Below are 19,250 nucleotides of genomic sequence, written 5' to 3' on the forward strand. Positions count from 1 at the left end.
TGGGTATATAAGTATTTTTAATTGGACTAAACTGAAAAATTAGTCATCAAAGAGTGATGATCACTTGTGTGTGACTTTATATTTTATATTATTTATTTGTTACATTTTTTTTCAACATCTGAAGTACCTTATTTTGATGTGAATGTCCCAATGTGGATACAGAGAGTTGAATAAAATAATCAAATTATATTTTGGTTGATTTTTGAGGGCAAAAAAATATTTTATTGTGTTAAATAGGCACATAATATCGGAATATCGATCGCAGGCCCCTGAATCAAATCGTATTTACAAATATCGGATTGCATTACACCCCTACTGAGTACAAGCAGCCCTTGGATGGTAGGCAACTTTGGACAAGTGGGCACTCAGCGGGTGAGTTGGCATTACGTATCACAAAGCGGATTTTGGCCTCCACGTCCAGGACACCATGCCCACCACCTGAGAGGTAGAATGGTGTCCGGAGGGGTGGTGGAGGTCTAGACTTCAAAGCATTGAGACATCCCTTATAATAAAACGTTAGCCTGTAACAATAGTAAAATGTTTTCTTCCAAAAAGTATGTTATAGACGGTGGGCTGAGGGCCCGTATCTGCTTTACTTTTCGAAATGGATGATCCCCATGGAGGGAGAACCTGAATTTGTAAAGTTGGGACGGTTGTTTTATTCTCAACAATATGAAAAGTGTTGCCACTCCCATTTATTGCACATTTTCCCCCGAAATCATAATGCACGACCGTAAATATGCAGGCAAACGCGGTTGCCTACTATATCAGTCGAGCCAATAGCGTGGCAAGATACTGACATAGGATTATTATTAACCAATCAGATGTAGCTTATTTAGAACAGCTGTTACACGGATGATTCAGCTGTCAGACACGAGCAGCATCTGCGGCGGCAGCACAGTGACTATCGCCAAGGACATTGTTTTTGTGATTGTAAGTATTCATTTAATTAGAATATGATATCTATAAAAAAAGTTTGTTTTGTACACTGTGTTGTTCAAACGTATGTAAGCGTCTCGTTAGTGTCGTTTTAAGTAGGGTAGTTTCAGCTGGCTAACTAGCAGTAGCTAGCATCATGCGATTACATATTTGATTTGGTGTAAAGTTTAAATACTTAATTCTAACGGTAACACTTCGTCCAACTCACATAGGCTACAGCTCCACTGTATGTCCATGGATAATTACCTCCGACTGTTTTGCAAACGTTCAGCCAAAAACTCAAGGTAAACATGAACCTCTTGATGGTTAAGACATATTTAATTATCAGTTACATCTGACATAACATTAAAGGGTCCACAAGCAGCCAATATTATAACCGGAGAGCTAAGAGCTCAAGAAGAACGGCATGTAATAGAAATAAGATTATACTATCAAAGAACATAGGCTATCAAACAGAGCAGAGTTATAATGTACATACACATCGTACAGATTTACTTCTGCAGGAGTAGCCAACACACACACACACACACACACCCCTCCCCACATGTGTATTTACAAAACCACATGTGCCCTAGTCATCTTCAAGTGACTTATTGTCACAGTTTACACACTGACAGAGGTTTGTACATGGCAGCTCATGCAGTTTACATGTGCATCTACCCTTAACACAATTTGTTTTTTTACATGAGCAGTGCACAAGTTCCAGTATGGCCTCTGGAGCTGGCGGAAGTGTCATCCAGTCCACTCCGTAGAAATCTCCTACCATCTTCCAGCCATGATTTACAGGAGGAGGAATGTCTGGCATGCACTCAAGACTCCTCCTGTGTACTGCAGCCTGATAGCTTGCCTGCTGGACCTTCATTTGCAGTTTCTTCAACTAATACTGCCTTCTCTCTTCTCCTTTGTGCTCGTTCTATCTTCGTGATATTTGTGAAATGGCTGTAGCACTCCCTGTGGTAGCCAATGTTAGCTGTTTTGACTAACTGGTTTGTAGGTTCCTGGCTTTGTAACTTGTATGCCTGTACTGCCTCTTCTGCTATAAGACTTTCTCTGCATTCAAGGTCTTTCCACAGAAACACCGATTTAATAAATTTCTCCCAACTTATGTCTGTGAAGGGAATGGTGGGTCCATTTCCCTCACATATATGCATGCAGCAATTCATGTTTTTGCCATTTCTTCCACAGTAAAAATGTGCGGGAAAAAGAGTATTGTCTGGCTCGTTTTTATCATAGACATAATAAATACATAGACGCCAAATTGCCCGCTGGAGCGTACGTCAAAGGTGTCGCCACGCTGTGGAGGGCAACTTTCCCATAACTTTTTTTAAAATTGAGAAAAATGTGTTTTGTGTGCTGCTTGGGGTTGTACAAATCGCCACACAATTGAAAACAGGTCTCGAGGAATTACCTTTCACAAGCAAGACTGAACATTTGTTTCTGGTTGTATTTGGCCATTATATAATTAGAAATTTCAAAATACTACTGTTATTGTGTCACGAAATGTAGTTTTAATAGTTTTTCAGTCGACAATGTAGTTGTCTAAAGCTCAAATCTATGGTTTATTCATAAAGATAGAGCCTATTTAAAGGCTCGTTTTCGGAGTGGGAGATACAGAGTGAGAGATACAGGCGCTCAGCGCTCATGTACCCCACCTGGAACAGCCTTACCTCAGCTAGTGCTTCTGACGTTTGCCGCTGGCTCTGATGTCTAGTGGTTAAACATGAGATATAATTCGTCTTGTGTATATCTAACGGGCAATCTTTGGTCTCATTAATCTATAATTTGTTCCTTGGCAAATCGTTTTGGCTGAGGGAAAAGTTAAGTTTCATAACTTTATATTCAGGCTATTTTAACGTTGTATCCTGCTGTAGATGTCTATGATTTTTATGATGTTGTGTTTCCAAGCAATACCATGGATCAAATGTGTGAAATCAGAACGGTATATTTATTAAAGATTACAAGGAAATGACAGGACATCGTATGACAAAAGATGGTTACATAAAATAAAAACAGTGAAAATGCATAACGTTACCTCTACATTCACATTTTGTGTCAAACTGAATATGTAGCATAAGTGGGCAAAATGAGTTAAAAAGTTCAATCTTTCCTGGGCTAAAATCACTTCTCGAAAAGATGTGCACAGACAGCAACTTCATATCAGCGTGCCAGTGTGTTGACAAACGCGTCACCGACACTTTCCCACGCACGCTATTGGATGAAGGCAACAAATACGTCATGCATGTCGGACCCCACACGTAGCCGCCTGCTCTATTCACCGGGAAAATAACCTGGAGAAAGTTACCGATATTATAGTAATGTGCAAAGTATGTGAGTGGCAACAATTTTTATTTGCTTTGTTGAGAAGTGTAGTGGTTATATATAAAAAACTGGGTTATCCATCCCCACAGATTGTCTGAAAACACGAAATCTCCCCTCGGCCCACCGTCTATTACTACAGTCTACAATATTAGTAGCACTTTATTGTAAGTAAATGTAAATTTTTTACAATATTAATATTTGTTAATAAAAATTACATTTTGCACTGTTAATGTTAGTTCATAGTACAATAACTAATGTTAATTTATACCACTTTTGATTTTTAAAAATCATATGTTGAAATAAACATGAACCAAGATTAATATGCTGTAAAAGTATTATACATTTTTAGTTCATGTTAACTAATGTCGTTTACTTATGTTAACAATTGGAGCCTTATTTTAAAATATTACCACAATATTACTAAATTAAAACCATAACTAAACTGTGGTATTTGCATAGTAAAACCATGTTACCCACCAAAATATGATTTTTATTACCATAGTTTTCGTTTTCCTGTTTTATCACTATGGTTTCACTATGAATATCATGGTTAAAATATGGTTACTGTTGTAAATTTATTGAGAGGGAAACTATTTCAGAAAAACAATTCCCACCCTGTCCTATAAGGGGCTCTGTAAATGAATTATTACTGGCATGATGATGGATCATCCTTAAAAACTGGGGCCTGTACCATCAAGCTTGTTGAAAAAAACTTTGCAGGTTGCAGGACTGGTTTCAAGTTGACAAAACCAAACCAATCAAGCTTAATTGGTACCTTGATGCTGGTCATCAACTTTTGATCCTGAGTTTAGGATAAGTTGAAAATTAAAACTCATATACTCTGCACAAAAGATCACTATGAAATCATGAAGAATTAAAACATGATTTACACAGCACAAGAGATCACTGTATAATTACAAAGAAATTACAAACATTTACACAGCAAGAAGAAACCGCGGCTGCTGCGAAAGCTCATGAAGACAGCTGATAAAATGTGATGTGATAAAATCTAAAACAGTTGATAGATCAATGCGTTAGTGACTTCAAATAGGTCCACAATAAAGAACACACATGCTTATTCATTAAAAAAAAATATATATATATATTTTATATTCATTTAGATTCTATTTGAATATATTGTAAAATGCAATTTGTGATCAAATCTGAATTTTTTTGTATAATTACTGCAGTCTTCAATGTCACATGATCCTTCAGAAATCATTATAATGTGCTGATTTTCTAATATGGGCATATTTACATCACATTTTACACATTTACACTTGAACACATATTGGCAAGCACAAGCTTAGTTGATGATAATGAGGCAGCATAAACACAAGTTAAAATATAATCTAAACATTCATATTATTTTTATATCATATTACATATCATATTTATATCATACAGCATACAATTTAAATAACTGCTTTAGCCAAAACAGCATTTAAATGTAACTAAAACTTGCCTATTAGGACATATTTCAAATTTCAATACTCTGAATCCTGGCTGGTATGTCTGGAAACAGTCCCACTAGTAAAATATGTACATGTTTATATAAAATAGCATGTCAACTAATATTTAAGTAAAACTAAATGACTTACTCATCCAAAATTGTATCCTCGGCTGGATCAAGTCGCTCTTCAAAATACAAACGTTCATCGGAGTCCCGCTCTTCTGAGGAAAATGTTAACTCTTTGTCACTATCCAGGAGTTTCCTCACCTGTGTATCATGCCATCTTCCAAACGTGCAGAAAAGTGAATGAACGTGATGCTTTTTAAGGCACAATCGGGGGCGTTTGCAATTTGCATTGATCGCCTCAGCATATTTCCGTTCGAATAGCGCCCTCTACCTGTGGGTGTGATCACATTAGGGATAATTAGCTGAGCCAGGAGAAATTGTACATCACTTTGTTTCTTACAGATTACATTGCAGGAGAATATTTGTTTTAAATTTGAATTCATGTTTGTGTGATAATTATTCGTGGAGTTTCATTTCCTTTTTATGACTTGTTTCAGAAATATGCTCGCGAACACCGAGACAGCTGAAAGCTCACCCTTTTTATTTTCTTTATTTTATAAAAGCACAAGGTTTTGTTTTTATTGTGAGTGTACACAAATAAAAGTAGACCCTTTATAGTCTCGAATGATGTCTTAAACTTATCTGTATGCCCCAAAATTACGGAGTATTTTAAGTTGTTTCTGCTGTAATGACGAAGAAATCCAGCAGGAATGTGCCAGCGCGTCCGTCGATCCCAGAGGGTTAAAAGCTTAATATAATTTAATATGATTACAAATTAATATAAGCTTCTATTGAATAATTAAAAAGTGAGCACTCAGAATACTATATGCAATAATAAGACATTTTGTTCTTTTTTATTTTAAGATGTATTTTGTGTAACGCTTATATTGAACTACATTTGTAATACTGTACAGTAAGTTCATCTCTAGTCCATGAAAGAGGGGGATTGGGAGGCATTCATTACTTTCTATAACCATCTAGTAAAGTAAGCATTTCATATTTTAAAATTGATTATTGGCAAGTAAAATATTAATCTGTTTTACTAGCTGTTTTATAAGTGATATTATATTATGTTTATATTTTCAAAGATATTTTATGGCTAGAGTATGTAAATGAAAAACAATTATAGTTTGGGGTAGATGTATGTATAGTATTTCAATAAATCTATATTTAATTTATATTTAATATTTTCTTTCTTTAAAGTTAGCTTTAAGAGACATGGGGGATTGACTTTATTGTGTCAGAGATGACCGATTCCTCAGATTACAGCAGATTGGTTCAGTTTCTGTTACCTAAAAAAACCTGTTACGGAGCAGGTTAGCCATGGAGCGCAAGTTACAATGATAATGAATACCGCTAAAGGCCAAGACACTTTCATGGTACCTAAAACCCAGGGTTGATGCAAACTAGACAAAATCTTATTTTTTGGCTAGCCACCTAAACTGGCTTCATGGAACAGGCCCCAGGGCAGAGCTCACAACAACAACTACTACAACAACAACACACTCTTGCTTCTTTACTTTCCCAATAGAGGGTTCTTGGAAACAAATGCAATTAAATTGCTTATTTGTGGTTAGGATCCATTATACTCTAAATCTAAAATGTAAAATTGGTAAAGCCAGTATGGAAGAATAAGTTGAAAATGATTTCATTTCATGTTTGGTCTCTGCTTGGCAATGTAAATGTAAAAGATAAAAAGAGATACAAAAAATGAAGAAAAAAAAACGTTATTTTGTAATTCTAAAACATTTTTTCACTTCTGTTTTTGCAGTTTAATACAACATTTTACATATACAGTATGTACTGTATATGATATAACATTACAAATTCATACTATGCATATGTTGGGTAACTCAATGGAAATGTCAACCACATCATGGAAAAATAAAACTTTTTAATCAAAGGAAAAAAAAAACTTTTAAGTTTTGTAGTACAAAGCAGGGTTTCCAAACCTTTTTTTCTTCCACGGCACACTTTTTACGACTAAAAAATTCTACGGCACACCACTATCCCACATAGGCTAACCATCGTCAATATTGTTCCTTTTCAAGAACTTGTCCATATTTCTGTCCGTCTTAGTAGCGTGTTTACTTGTAATGTTTCAAATTCGACTAAGCAATTTTTTTTTTACAAAAATAGAACAAGTCACATAGGTAGGCTACGCTGTGTGAGGTCACAGGTGGCAAGAGCGCTAAATGGGTAATTAAATAAACACCAAATTTGCTTCTTTTCCAATTTTTTGATTTGTTCTTGCAATGCCACAACAAATTACAGGAATGCAAACTCATGAGGGGCGAAAAAGTTCACTGGTCCACAAACATTTTTTTCTGTGAATAAGCTAAAAGCACCAATTCTACCATGAGACTTTATAGTGTTTAAGCCTTAAAAGAACAAAGCAGATCTACAGTCTTCCTTCAGTCTGATCATTATTTTTCATCCAAAAAGACAGCAATATTAGAGTTTCAATAACGTCTTTACCTTCTCCTTTAATAAACCTTGCATTGCTACAAATCTACTGACTTCAGTATAAGAAATATAAACGCAAAGCAGATCTACGGTATCATTTTCCTACAGTAGCCTATTTAACCCTTGTGCATCAATTAAAAAAAGTTACACATAGGTTCATTATGGACAAAAATGGCCATGTCCAAAAACTGTCATAAAAATATTATAGATTTATATTTTTTTCCACTTTCACTGACATAATTTTTTTAACCAGCATCAGCTCTAATCATAATGACCAAACATTCTTTCATTTTTAGAATTTTAACCCTTTAAACGCTGGTTTGTTTACATAATGCCACTGTTGTTTTTTTAGGAAAAAATTAAAAATAGTAATTATTTTCAATTTAATAGATGCTAAGCAGAATTTTTTTTCTTTGATTATTAGAGCCTCGGATATGTCAATGATTAACAACAACATTCATTTTGATGCTTTCATATTTTTTATGCTGTATCAGATTTAAAAAAAAAGCTTCCACTCAGGTCCATAATGGACAAAAATGGCCATGTCAAAAAAGTGTCATAAAAATATTATAGAATAATATTTTTTTCTACTTTCACTGACTTATATTTTAACCAGCATCAGTTCTAATCATAATTACCAAACATTCATTTATTTTCAGAATTTTAACACTTTAAACGCCGGTTTGTTTACATAATGCCACTGTTGTTTTTTATAAAAATATAATAATTATAATTATTTTCAATTTAATAAATGCTAAACAGAATTTTTTTATTTTTATTATTAGAGCCTCAGACACATACAAACCACACTCTGAAATCCATACCAACACACTCACACAATTATATATTCATAATGTATCTAATTGGCTCTATAATATGCATAAGCCAAAAACAGCAGAAAACAACAACAAAAGTGATGATATGCCAAACCTGAAAAAATGGCACGATCTGATAAAAAATATTTAAAATGTAAATTTTGAAGCCTTGCCAACATAATGAAAGCATGTTAAACAAGATTGCATAATTTTATAGTTAAATGGCACTGGGATTAAAAATCGCAGTTTTAATGGGTTTCAATGTGCCATTTTTGTCCAAAACGATGCTTAGAGGGAGTATTTTGTGTAACTAGTGCAAAAAATATATTTTTTAAAGAAAATAGGGTGAAATATTAAAATTCCAATAAAAATTCACACCTGTGGAAAATTTTATGCAGTTAACATTAACACAGACAAAGTTATCAAAAAAACTAAACTGAAAAAGCCAAAAATGTCCACAAGGATGCACAAGGGTTAAATGGCTGAGCATGGCTTTTATCAGAAAAGACCACAATAATAGACAAATAATAATAATTTTGAGTTTCAATAATGTTCTTTCATCATTGTAAAGTGCATTTCACATGAGTTGCGCATTTCCCTCCACGAGTTGCAGAAAGCGTCACAGAGGGGCGATTTTACGAGTTTGCCAGGTAAAAAAGCGGGAGGTGTGCACAATAAGTATTGAAAACATATATTTTGAAGAGAGTAATAAAAGGACTTGGTGAATTTAAATTTGTTCAATAAGTGGGGGTCTCTGATATTCGTAAATGATAAGGTAATATTTAATTAATAGAAATTATGACACATTCAATGTCTTTTCACAAATTTGGACAGTTTTCAGCGTATTCTGCAGCGAGTCATGTGAAAAACTCTTAATGCGTATAAATATGTCACTTTTGCACATTAATCATTGCTCGTCACAAACACAAAAGTGACTGATTATGCTTTCAAAAAAGCGAATTTCTCCAAAAGGTGAGAGTTTGGATCCCTGAACAATTTATTTTTTATGCATTTTTTTTTGTTTATGGAATTTGATAATTTTCCACGGCACACTTGACAATCTTTCAAGGTACACTAGTGTGCTGCGGCACAGTGGTTGGGAAACACTGGGATAAAGGATTATGCCATCCAGAACGCTAGTGGGCACTGCTTGCTCATACATGAATGCAGACTATATTTTAAAACGCAGGTATTTAGGGTTTAGTAATAGTGTGTTATGTGCTTATAACCAATATGCCGATGGTTTAATTTGGTCAATAATTTGCCGATAAAAATCGGTAGCCGAGACATTGGTGCATCCCTATTTAAGACAAAGAACGTTGTCCAATCTTTCATGCATCCCTACTAAAGTGTAGCTGAATGCCCTAGCTGCTCTGTGTGAGGAACAGAATGAAACATGATTGAAAATCTGGAAAACAGTTTAAAAATCTTGCGTTATAGCTGGGGTGAACACTTAATTTTGCAGCTTGGAAATTCTGCTATCATTAACTCCAATTGGGTTCCACGGAAGAAAGAAAAGCATACATGTTTGGAACAACAAGTGAATAATTAATGACATAATGTTCATTGTGGGCAAACGATTCCATTAAAGATTTGCTCATGTGTTAGAACGCCACACCGGCACCTCTCTCTCTTTCTGTCCTACATATATTGCCAGAGGACTTAATGTGTAGTTTGCAGAAAGGATTCCTTTCTTTATCTTTATTTCGGTCTTTTAGATTCTATGAGAGCATCATTTTGTCATCACTTCCATAGGAAAAGCTATCAATATAATAAAAAACAACTTTATTAATCCCCATGGTTTTGGGCATGCATTGTGCGATAGAGAACCAATTACACTGTGGTACAGATGAAGTAAAAATGTGCATGATTGCTTGATTAAATGAATATGAATCTTAAAAATATCTGTACTATATATAAATGTAATCAGTAATATCCAGAACTAATTAATTGCAATTTATTGGATATTATCAATACATAGTAGATGCAAAAAACGTTTTAGGGCTATTGCACTGTAACATTCATTTAATTTTAAACTTGTTTTTTAAAATCTTAACTGATAGTTTACCCAAAAAAGAAAACTCTGTCATCATTTTGTCATTGTCAAGTGAAGTGTAACTGTGCCTGTCAGTCCCTAACATTTTGCCTGAAAAACCAAAAAGTCTTACCGAATTAAAAATTTTCATTGAAATATACTTTGTTAACTACAGATACATCTCAAGATACTTCAGATAACACAGATCAGAGGCACCCACTGTAATCCCCACTATTATGTCTCTAATCAGATGTGTCTGTCCATAGCCTCAGAGTGTGAGTGGAGTTGAAATGAGGAAAAGGCAGCAGGGACACATTGAAGGACCCCACAGGCATGATCACCCGAGGCCTAACACCTGCTGTCTGTGCTGGTGTGGATGCTGCAAATGCCTCTGGTATGTCCCATTTTTCAGACTGTATTGCCGTTGGTATATTGATCACTTGCATTTGCTTAGAAATTGTCACGATTACCTGTTGTCTGCCCTGTGTTCTCTGTCGCACTATCACGTTTATGTCATGTTTCCTTGTCTGCTCCGTGTTTTCCACTTCACCCGTCACCGTTCGCGCTCCATGTCGTGTTTTCCTTGTTGTTCGCCCCGTGTTTCACTGTCCTTGTCTGTAATTGCACAGGAAGATGTAATCACCTGCTGGGCATTGCTGCCTGTCGCACCTCCTCCAGTGCCCATGGGTCAGCTGCAGGGTCATCAGCCAGAAACCACCGTTCACCGACGTTTCGCTCCTTTAATTCTGGAACGTCTCCTGGTGGCGGAGCAGTGACAGGGACGTCTCCCTGTCACCCCCTGCAGCTGATAGCTGTTCTCCCTGCTGCTGTAATCTGGGGTTAGATGTTCTTCCCCCAACTCCTATCTTTCCTCCTCAGCCAGAGCCAAAAGCTACCTTTCTCTGCCTCCTCTGCCAGGTCCTTTGTTGCCCTCCTTAGCCTCCCTCCGGTCACTCCTGCTTCCCTCAAGAGGCGTATGGTTGATACCCCAAGGAAACCTCGGCATCCGACCTCCACTGGGTGGATGGTCGTCTTCCAGCCAGCCTCCCGGCACTCGGCAGCGAGCTCTGAGTACTTGGCCTTCTTCCGTTCAAAGGCGGCCTCGATCCCCTCCTCCAGTGGTACAGTGAGCTCGATGAGGTGCGTCGATCTTGCCTTGGTTGACCACACCACTATGTCTGGCCGGAGAGATGTGGTGGTTCTCTCCGTGGGGAACCGGAGCTGCCTATCCAGGTCCACCCTCATGTCCCACTCCTGGTTGGGGGAGAAGGGCCTTGCTGTTTCTCTTGATCTGGTGCTTTGCCTTACCCCTCCTTCAGACACGAAGATGGTGGGGTCCTCTACTGACTAAACTACATTTCCCACAATTCCCGGCCTTCCTCTCTGCCTGCGCTCATCATTGTTTTCACCTGTGCCTCGTTCAGTCTCCACTTTGTCCATGTATTTAAACCCTGGTTCTTTGTTCAGTCTTTGTCGATCGTTGTTGAATGTTACCGTTTCACGTTCATGCCTCTGTCAGTGTGTGCTACTTCTTTTCGTGTTCGTTCGTTCGAGGATTACCCTGCTGTTCGTGGATGTTAGTCAACTCGTGTTCACCCGTGTGTGAGTTTGTGTTTGTTTACTTTTCCCCTCGTGGACCTTTTATTTGCTCCAGTGTTTGTTTAATGTTGATATCTTGTATGGTTTCTTGTCATGCCTTTGCCCCGGTTTCCTGCCCATCGTGTTTGTTCTCCTAGCTGTGTGTTCTGTTGTTTGATAGTTAGTTTTTCCCATCGTGGACTTTCCTTTGTGTTTACCTTTTTGTTAATATATATATTAAACTGCGTTTGGATCCTAACCTTCTGTCTGCCGTCCCCTGATTACCCACACCGTGACAGAACGATCGACCACACATGGATCCAGCAGCCTATTCGGCGAATTATCGGCTCCTTTGCCTCAAGCAGGGGACCGCCCTTTGGAGGACCACATCCAGGACTTCCTTCACCTGGCAAGCGTCTCTGACTTCCCGGACCCAATCCTGGTGAGCTTCTTCAGGGGCAATCTGAACACCTCACTGAGGGAGCGGTTGCCACCGGCAACGCACGAGTGGACTCTCTGCGGCTTCATAGAGGTGACTTTGCGGGTCGGCGGATCGCCGTTAACCGTGGGCGACGCTGAGGAGGACCCTACCTCTCCTCCCTCAGTGGTGACTCTCCAGTCGCCCATGGCGCTTCTTGTCACGCCACCCCCATCTGTAAGCGAGCTCCCCTCCTTGCCAGTCGCCCTCCACGAGCCAGCGTGGTCCACTTCGTCTGCCCGGAGGAGGAGAAGACGGGCTTCCACCTCCCGGCCCACGCCTGCCCGGTCTGCGAGCCAGAGCCCACGCCTGCCCCAGTCTGCGAGCCAGACCCCTTGCCTGCCCCGGTCTGCGAGCCAGAGCCCACGCCTGTCACCGTGAGCGAGCCTGCGCTCACGCCAGCCACGGCCAGCGAGCCTGAGGCCACGCTGACCAGGAACAGCGTCCCAGCTTCGCCAGTCGCATCAGCCCGGAGGAAGAGGAGAAGGGGAAAGGGCTCTGCTCTCCAGCCTCTGCCTGCCGCATCCCCGTGCCCTAAACCCCTCTTGGCTCTGCCCTCAATGTCCAGCAAGCCCAAGCCCACGCATGCCACGGCCAACCAGCCAGAGCCTGATGCCCCAAATGTCAGAGAGCCAGCGCCTGTAGCCTCGACCGTCCCTGAGCCAGCGCCAGCAGCCATGACCGTCCCTGAGCCAGCACCAGCAGCCATGACCGTCCCTGAGCCAGCGCCAGCAGCCATGACCGTCCCTGAGCCAGCGCCAGCAGCCATGACCGTTCAAGGGCCAACGCCTGTAGCCAGGACCGTCCAACAGCTTCCGCCTCCCGAGCTTTCCAGAGCTCCGCCTCCCGAGCTTTCCAGAGCTCCGCCTCCCGAGCTTCCCAGGGCTCCGCCTCTCAAGCCTCTCGAGTCTTCCAGAGCTCCGCCCCTCGAGCCTTCCAGGGCTCCGCTCCTCAAGTCACTCAAGCCTTCCAGGGCTTCGCCTCTCGAGTCTTCCAAGGCTCCGCCCCTCAAGCCTCTCGAGTCTTCCACAGCATTTCTCCCCGAGCCTCCTACGGCTCCACCTCCCGAGCCTCCTACGGCTCTGCTCCCAGGGACTCCAGAGCTTACTAGGGCTCCGCCTCTTGAGCCTCCTACGGCTCCTCTCCCAGAGACTCCCGAGCCTCCTACGGCTCTGCTCCCAGAGACTCCAGAGCTTTCTACGGCTCCGCCTCCCAAGCCTCCTACGGCTCCGCCTCCCAAGCCCCCTACGGCTCTGCCTCCCGAGCCTCCTACGGCTCTGCTCCCAGAGACTCCAGAGCTTGCTACGGCTCCGCCTCCTGAGCCTCCCACGGCTCCGCCTCCCGAGCCTCCTACGGCTCCGCCTCCCGAGCCTCCTACGGCTCTGCTCCCAGTGACTCCAGAGCTTTCTAGGGCTCCGCCTCTCGAGCAACCTACGGCGCCACCTTCCTCGGCTTCGTCTCCTGAGCCTCCCACGGCTCTGCCTCCTGAGCCTCTCACAGCTCCGCCTCTTGAGCCCCTCGAACCTTCCTCGGCTCTGCCTTCCTCGGCTCTGCCTCTTGAGCCTCCCTCTGCTCTGCCTCTAGAGCCTCCCACGGCTCCGCCCCCTGATACTCCAGAGGTTTCCATGGTTCCGCCTCCTGAGGCCCCAGAGCCTCCCTCAGCTCAGCCTCCTGAGCCTCAAGAGCCTCCCTCAGCTCCGCCTCCTGAGCCTTCAGAGCCTCCCTCAGCTCCGCCTCCTGAGCCTTCAGAGCCTCCCTCAGCTTCGTCTCCAGAGCCCCTCGCAGCTTCGCCCCCGGGAACTGTCCCTGTCCTGAGGCCGCCTCCCAGGCCTCCTGGACCTGTCCCTGTCCAATGGCCGCCTCCCAGGCCTCCTGGACCTGTCCCTGTCCAATGGCCGCCTCCCAGGCCTCCTGGACCTGTCCCTGTCTTGTGGCCACCTCCCAGGCCCCCTGGACCTGTCCCTGTCCTGTGGCCGCCTCCCAGGCCTCCTCGAACTGTCCATGTCCTGTGGCCACCTCCCAGGTCCCCGGAACAGGCCCCTGCTCTACGGCCATCTCCAAGGCCTCCTAAATCTGTCCCTACCCGGTGGACGTTCCCCAGGCCACCTGACCCGGTTCCCTGCACACACCACCAGAGACTGCTTACCTGCCCTCTCGGCCTCCCTGGTCTGCATGTCTGCCCTTTGTGCTCCCATGGACTGCCTAATTTCCCCTTATGCCCCCTTGGTCTGTCTCTGTGTCCCTTGTGCCCCCTTGGTCTGTCTCCGTGTCCCTTGTGCCCCCTTTGGTCTGTCTGTTTTTCCCCTTTTCTAGCCCCTCTCTCCTTGAACATTTGTTTATCCCTGTTATCTTCCCTTTTCGGTTTCTTAAGACCGTCTGGAATCCGGTCCTTTTGAGGGGGGATTCTGTCACGATTACCTGTTGTCTGCCCTGTGTTCTCTGTCGCACTATCACGTTTATGTCATGTTTCCTTGTCTGCTCCGTGTTTTCCACTTCACCCGTCACCGCTCGCGCTCCATGTCGTGTTTTCCTTGTTGTTCAGCCCGTGTTTCACTGTCCTTGTCTAAACTACATTTCCCACAATTCCGGCCTTCCTCTCTGCCTGCACTCATCATTGTTTTCACCTGTGCCTCGTTCAGTCTCCACTTTGTCCGTGTATTTAAACCCTGGTTCTTTGTTCAGTCTTTGTCGATCGTTGTTGAATGTTACCGTTTCACGTTCATGCCTCTGTCAGTGTGTGCTACCTCTTTTCGTGTTCGTTCGTTCGAGGATTACCCTGCTGTTCGTGGATGTTAGTCAACTCGTGTTCACCCGTGTGCGAGTTTGTGTTTGTTTACTTTTCCCCTCGTGGACCTTTTATTTGCTCCAGTGTTTGTTTAATGTTGATATCTTGTATGGTTTCTTGTCATGCCTTTGTCCCGGTTTCCTGCCCATCGTGTTTGTTCTCCTAGCTGTGTGTTCTGTTGTTTGATAGTTAGTTTTTCCCATCGTGGACTTTCCTTTGTGTTTACCTTTTTGTTAATATATATATTAAACTGCGTTTGGATCCTAACCTTCTGTCTGCCGTCCCCTGATTACCCACACCGTGACAGAAATGAGTTGGAGTTTGGGGCAGAAGTTTCCATTTGTCCCTTTATAAAGGCATAGTTTACCTAAAAAATTTAATTCTGTCATTTACTCACCCTGGTGTTGTTCCAAACCTGTATGACTTTGTCTACCATTGAACACAAAAGGCAGTGTTAGGTAGTGTGTTAGTCTCCTATACAATGAAAGTGAATGGTGACTGAGGCTGTTATTCTGCCTAAAATCTGCTTTTGTTTCCCACGGAAGAAAGAAAGCCATATGGCTTGGAACTACATGAGTGTGTCTAAATTATGATTTTAATTTTTGGGTAAACTATCCACATTCATCATAGGTACCGTAATTTCCGGACTATTGAGGGCACCTGAATATAAGCCGCACCCACTGAATTTAAAAAATTTTTTTATTTTGAACATAAATAAGCCACACCTGTCTGTAAGCCGCAGGTGCCTACCGGTACATTGAAACAAATTAACTTTACACAGACTTTAACGAAACACGGCTTGTAACAAAAATAAATAGGCTTTTACGAAACACGGTGTGGAAGCGGGGGCGTGGTCAAGCGCCTGTCCGGGAGAGAAAAGCGGTAAGGGCGCTTACATCAAGTGCTGAAAACTGTCACACTGGTGCCAGTGTGACAGTTTTCCCAAGAAGGACACGTGAAGCAGGGCACTTGACGTTCCAGGTAAGGCTTTTAATGGCCACAGCAATGTTTACAATCAATTTTATAAAGTTTCTCAATTCTTGGTCTTCTATGCGCCAACACTAGACTGACGTGTGTCTGTCTGTCACTCACTCACTCACTCACTCTCTCTCTCACACTCTCTCTGCTGCCTTTTTATGTCGCTCTCCTCACGCTTACTGAAATTAGACACAGGTGTTAGACATTAGCTCAGGTGTAAGCGCCCTTACCGTGTTTCTCTCCCGGACGGCGCTTGACCACGCCCCCGCTGCCACAGACGGCTTGTAACAAAAAATAAAAAATTAGCAGTAAACAGTAGCCTAGCAAGAAAGTCATTGGTCACTATCTTCCTCCTCTTGTGCACATGAAACCACTGAAGTCATCTCCTTCGGTGTCGGAGTTGAAGAGTCAATTCATCACGCTGCTGTTTCCAACGTCTCCCGTGCAGCAGCTCTATTTCCTTTTCCAACAGCCAGATCAATCGCCTTCAACTTGAAAGCTGCATCATATGCGTTTCTCCATGTTTTGAGGGTGAAAAAATGACTACCGTAATCAGAATGATGGGTAGTTTGAGCGCGCTCGATTTAATCTAAACAGTAAACAAAAAAGTTGTTTGACCTTAAGGGCCCTTACATAGTCAACGCATCGGTACGTGTACGCGTCTGAAAGGCTACGCGTCGCTACGCTTCGGCCGCCATTATGCATCGATGCGTAGCCAAATGTGTCGTCCTAGTTTTTGATACGCAACGCACCGAGGCACGCAATACTATGTGTTGTCGGTGGGGGCGACATTGCAGGTATTGTACATTAATTAAAGTATATTATGTTTACAGAAGAAGATTTGAATACAATGGCGGGCGAAGAGGAAAAATTATGCGAGCTTATACGCATACATCCGCATTTATATGACAGTTCGTCGCAATTACACTCCAATAAAATAGCGTTGGAAAATGCCTGGAGGGAGGTTGCAACCCCGATGGGAAAGACCGTAGATAAGGTGAAAACGGACTCTACTAATATCACCAGACTCTACTACCCCCTGTTGCGGGAGCGGTGTATTGCATTTCACGCATCGCCCGTGACACGTGCGTCTGCTTGCGTCCACTGTTTAGACTATGAAAGGGAGCGCGTCACTCGCATTGCTTGCTCGCGTTGCTCGCGTTGACTGTGTAACGGCCCTTAACCCGTTCGGCAATTTCATTGGTCTAATGAAAGCTTCATGCCGCCAAAAAACTGAGCACGTCACAGAATGTTTTTTTTTATTTTATTTTTAAATAAAATTTGAAAGCGGGAAAAATCCATATATTAGTCGTTGTTTAAGCCGCGAGGTTCAAAGCGTGGGAAAAAAGTTGCGGCTTATAGTCCGTAAATTACGGTATTCATCACAGGTCATTATCACTGGCCTCACGTATCTTAATGTTAGTGCCAGATATTTATTTGTTTATGTATTTCTGCCCTCATTTCTAGCTTGACACTTACGGTATTCCTTGACTGATCAAATTCTTTAGAGTTCAAAGGCAGCCAAAATGAACATTAGAGGAGCTTCAACAACTGTGTGTTTTATTCACTTCAACTCAAATCATGACTTCAATGGCTGATTATGACTTTATAAACACTTATTTTTTTCTATTACTCAGACCCTGCTATGTTATGATATCGAGACACTTTTATTTTTAAAATCGTTTGAAAAATTATTAATTTTGTAATACAGACCCACCTACATCTATATATTTTGGACTTTGGACTCGGAGGACCATGGTTCAAAACCAGACAAGAACTCAGACATGTGACACGACAGACACATAGAAGCGTCACAAAATGACTTGGTTGCTTCAGAAAATATGCTTCTCATTTCACTTCTGCATTTTAAAACACTATTGGTAAAGGTTAGGTGTTGCTTAAGGGTAAGGATGTCTGTTTTTGTTAAACTCTCATTTCTCTTTTCCGATACCTTAGTTTAAGTGTAGGGTATAGTTTTAGGTTAGGGAGGTACTTTTTATTAAAACCTCCATTTAAAATGCACAATTACTAAATGCACATGGGTTACAATTTCTAAACATTCTTTCATTATGTGAGCCATCACATGCAAAATAATCCATTCAATTATCAAAATCTGTCAGACATACATGTATATTATTTATATAAAATACATTTACTGCATACATACAAATGAGCATATCCTTTTTCTGTGTACTACAGAAAAAGGATATGCTCATTTCTGTGTTTTCTGTGACGCCATGGCGAGCTCTGCACACTTTGCTAGTTTTAATACTTTTAATGACATAAACCAGTGAGATTTAGTACACTCTGTTCCATAACTGTTTTAAGAGGACAATATGTCAAAGAATTCAAATTTCTCAGACTCCGAAGACATTAAAAGACACTTACGTGCTCAAGCTGATGCCCCCAGGCAGGCCGCAAGCCTTGGAGTCAACTTAGTTGGGGAGGTGCGGAAAATGAGACGAGATATTGAACATGTCAGCAATGCTGATGATGGTTGTTGCTGACTTGGAGGATCTTTCTTTGATGCGTCGATCGATCACTGCCATGGAGACGAAGTTTTCTGATGTGGTTACAAGAGTGGGGAATGTCGAGAAATGGATTGATTACCTGGAGTCATCGGATAGGGAATTATCTGCTAATCGCTAGCGACCAAGGTGGATTTGGAGCGTGTCTTGGAGAAGTTGGAAGGCATGGAAAACTGTAGACGGCGGAATATTGTCCATATCGTCAGAGTTCCTGAGGAAGAGGAGAGACAGGATATGGTGAAATTCCTGGATGGGCTCTTTCCGAATCTGCTCAGCATAGCAGGCCAAAAGCTGGAAATCAAGCGAGCTCACAGGGATCCTGCTCGACGATCTGTGTAAATCGGGGAAATCCACATTTCTGAGATCATCCAAATAAAGATCTTGTGTTATGTGAGGCAAGGATTAAAGGAGACCTTTCTTGGACACCGCATAATCTTGTTGCCAGACTTTGCGAATTTGACAAGAAACACGATCAAACAAATGCAAGAAACTTTTACATCAACAGAAGGTTGCTTTGGCACTGATATTCCCGGCCAAATTGAGAATAGATGCTAGGTAGTGCCGTAAAACATTCTCATGCCCACAGAAAGCAATGTCCTTCATAAAGTCAATGGAGTGACCCAAGTGGACCGGCTCATTGAACATTCGTTTGACTGTTTGAGGAATCTGCGCGCTCTTTTTGTGCTGGTTCCGCCTATCGGCTGGAGATTATTTTGTAGAGTAACACACTTTCAGGACAGTTTTACAAATGAATCTACACACTCTTTGTGCTTATTCTGCCTATTTGCTGGAGTTTGTTTTAAAGATTAG

The 19,250-nt window shown here is 41.8% G+C and overlaps 1 protein-coding gene across 2 annotated transcripts in view; it reads left to right on the plus strand.

The window, feature by feature from the left end:
• Positions 1-19,250, plus strand: part of LOC127660364 (regulator of G-protein signaling 17-like) — a 66,329-nt gene that overhangs the window by 34,544 nt on the left and 12,535 nt on the right. Inside the window, exon 3 of one of the 2 annotated variants that reach the window (XM_052150499.1) lies at positions 10,344-10,487. In XM_052150499.1, coding sequence (XP_052006459.1) covers positions 10,384-10,487 — 104 coding nt within the window. In that variant the 5' untranslated portion in view covers positions 10,344-10,383. The remainder of the gene's footprint in view (positions 1-10,343; positions 10,488-19,250) is intronic. The other variant, XM_052150497.1, reaches the window with a different exon arrangement.

Source organism: Xyrauchen texanus, chromosome 20 (genome assembly GCF_025860055.1).
Source record: "Xyrauchen texanus isolate HMW12.3.18 chromosome 20, RBS_HiC_50CHRs, whole genome shotgun sequence".
NCBI lineage: Eukaryota > Metazoa > Chordata > Actinopteri > Cypriniformes > Catostomidae > Xyrauchen > Xyrauchen texanus.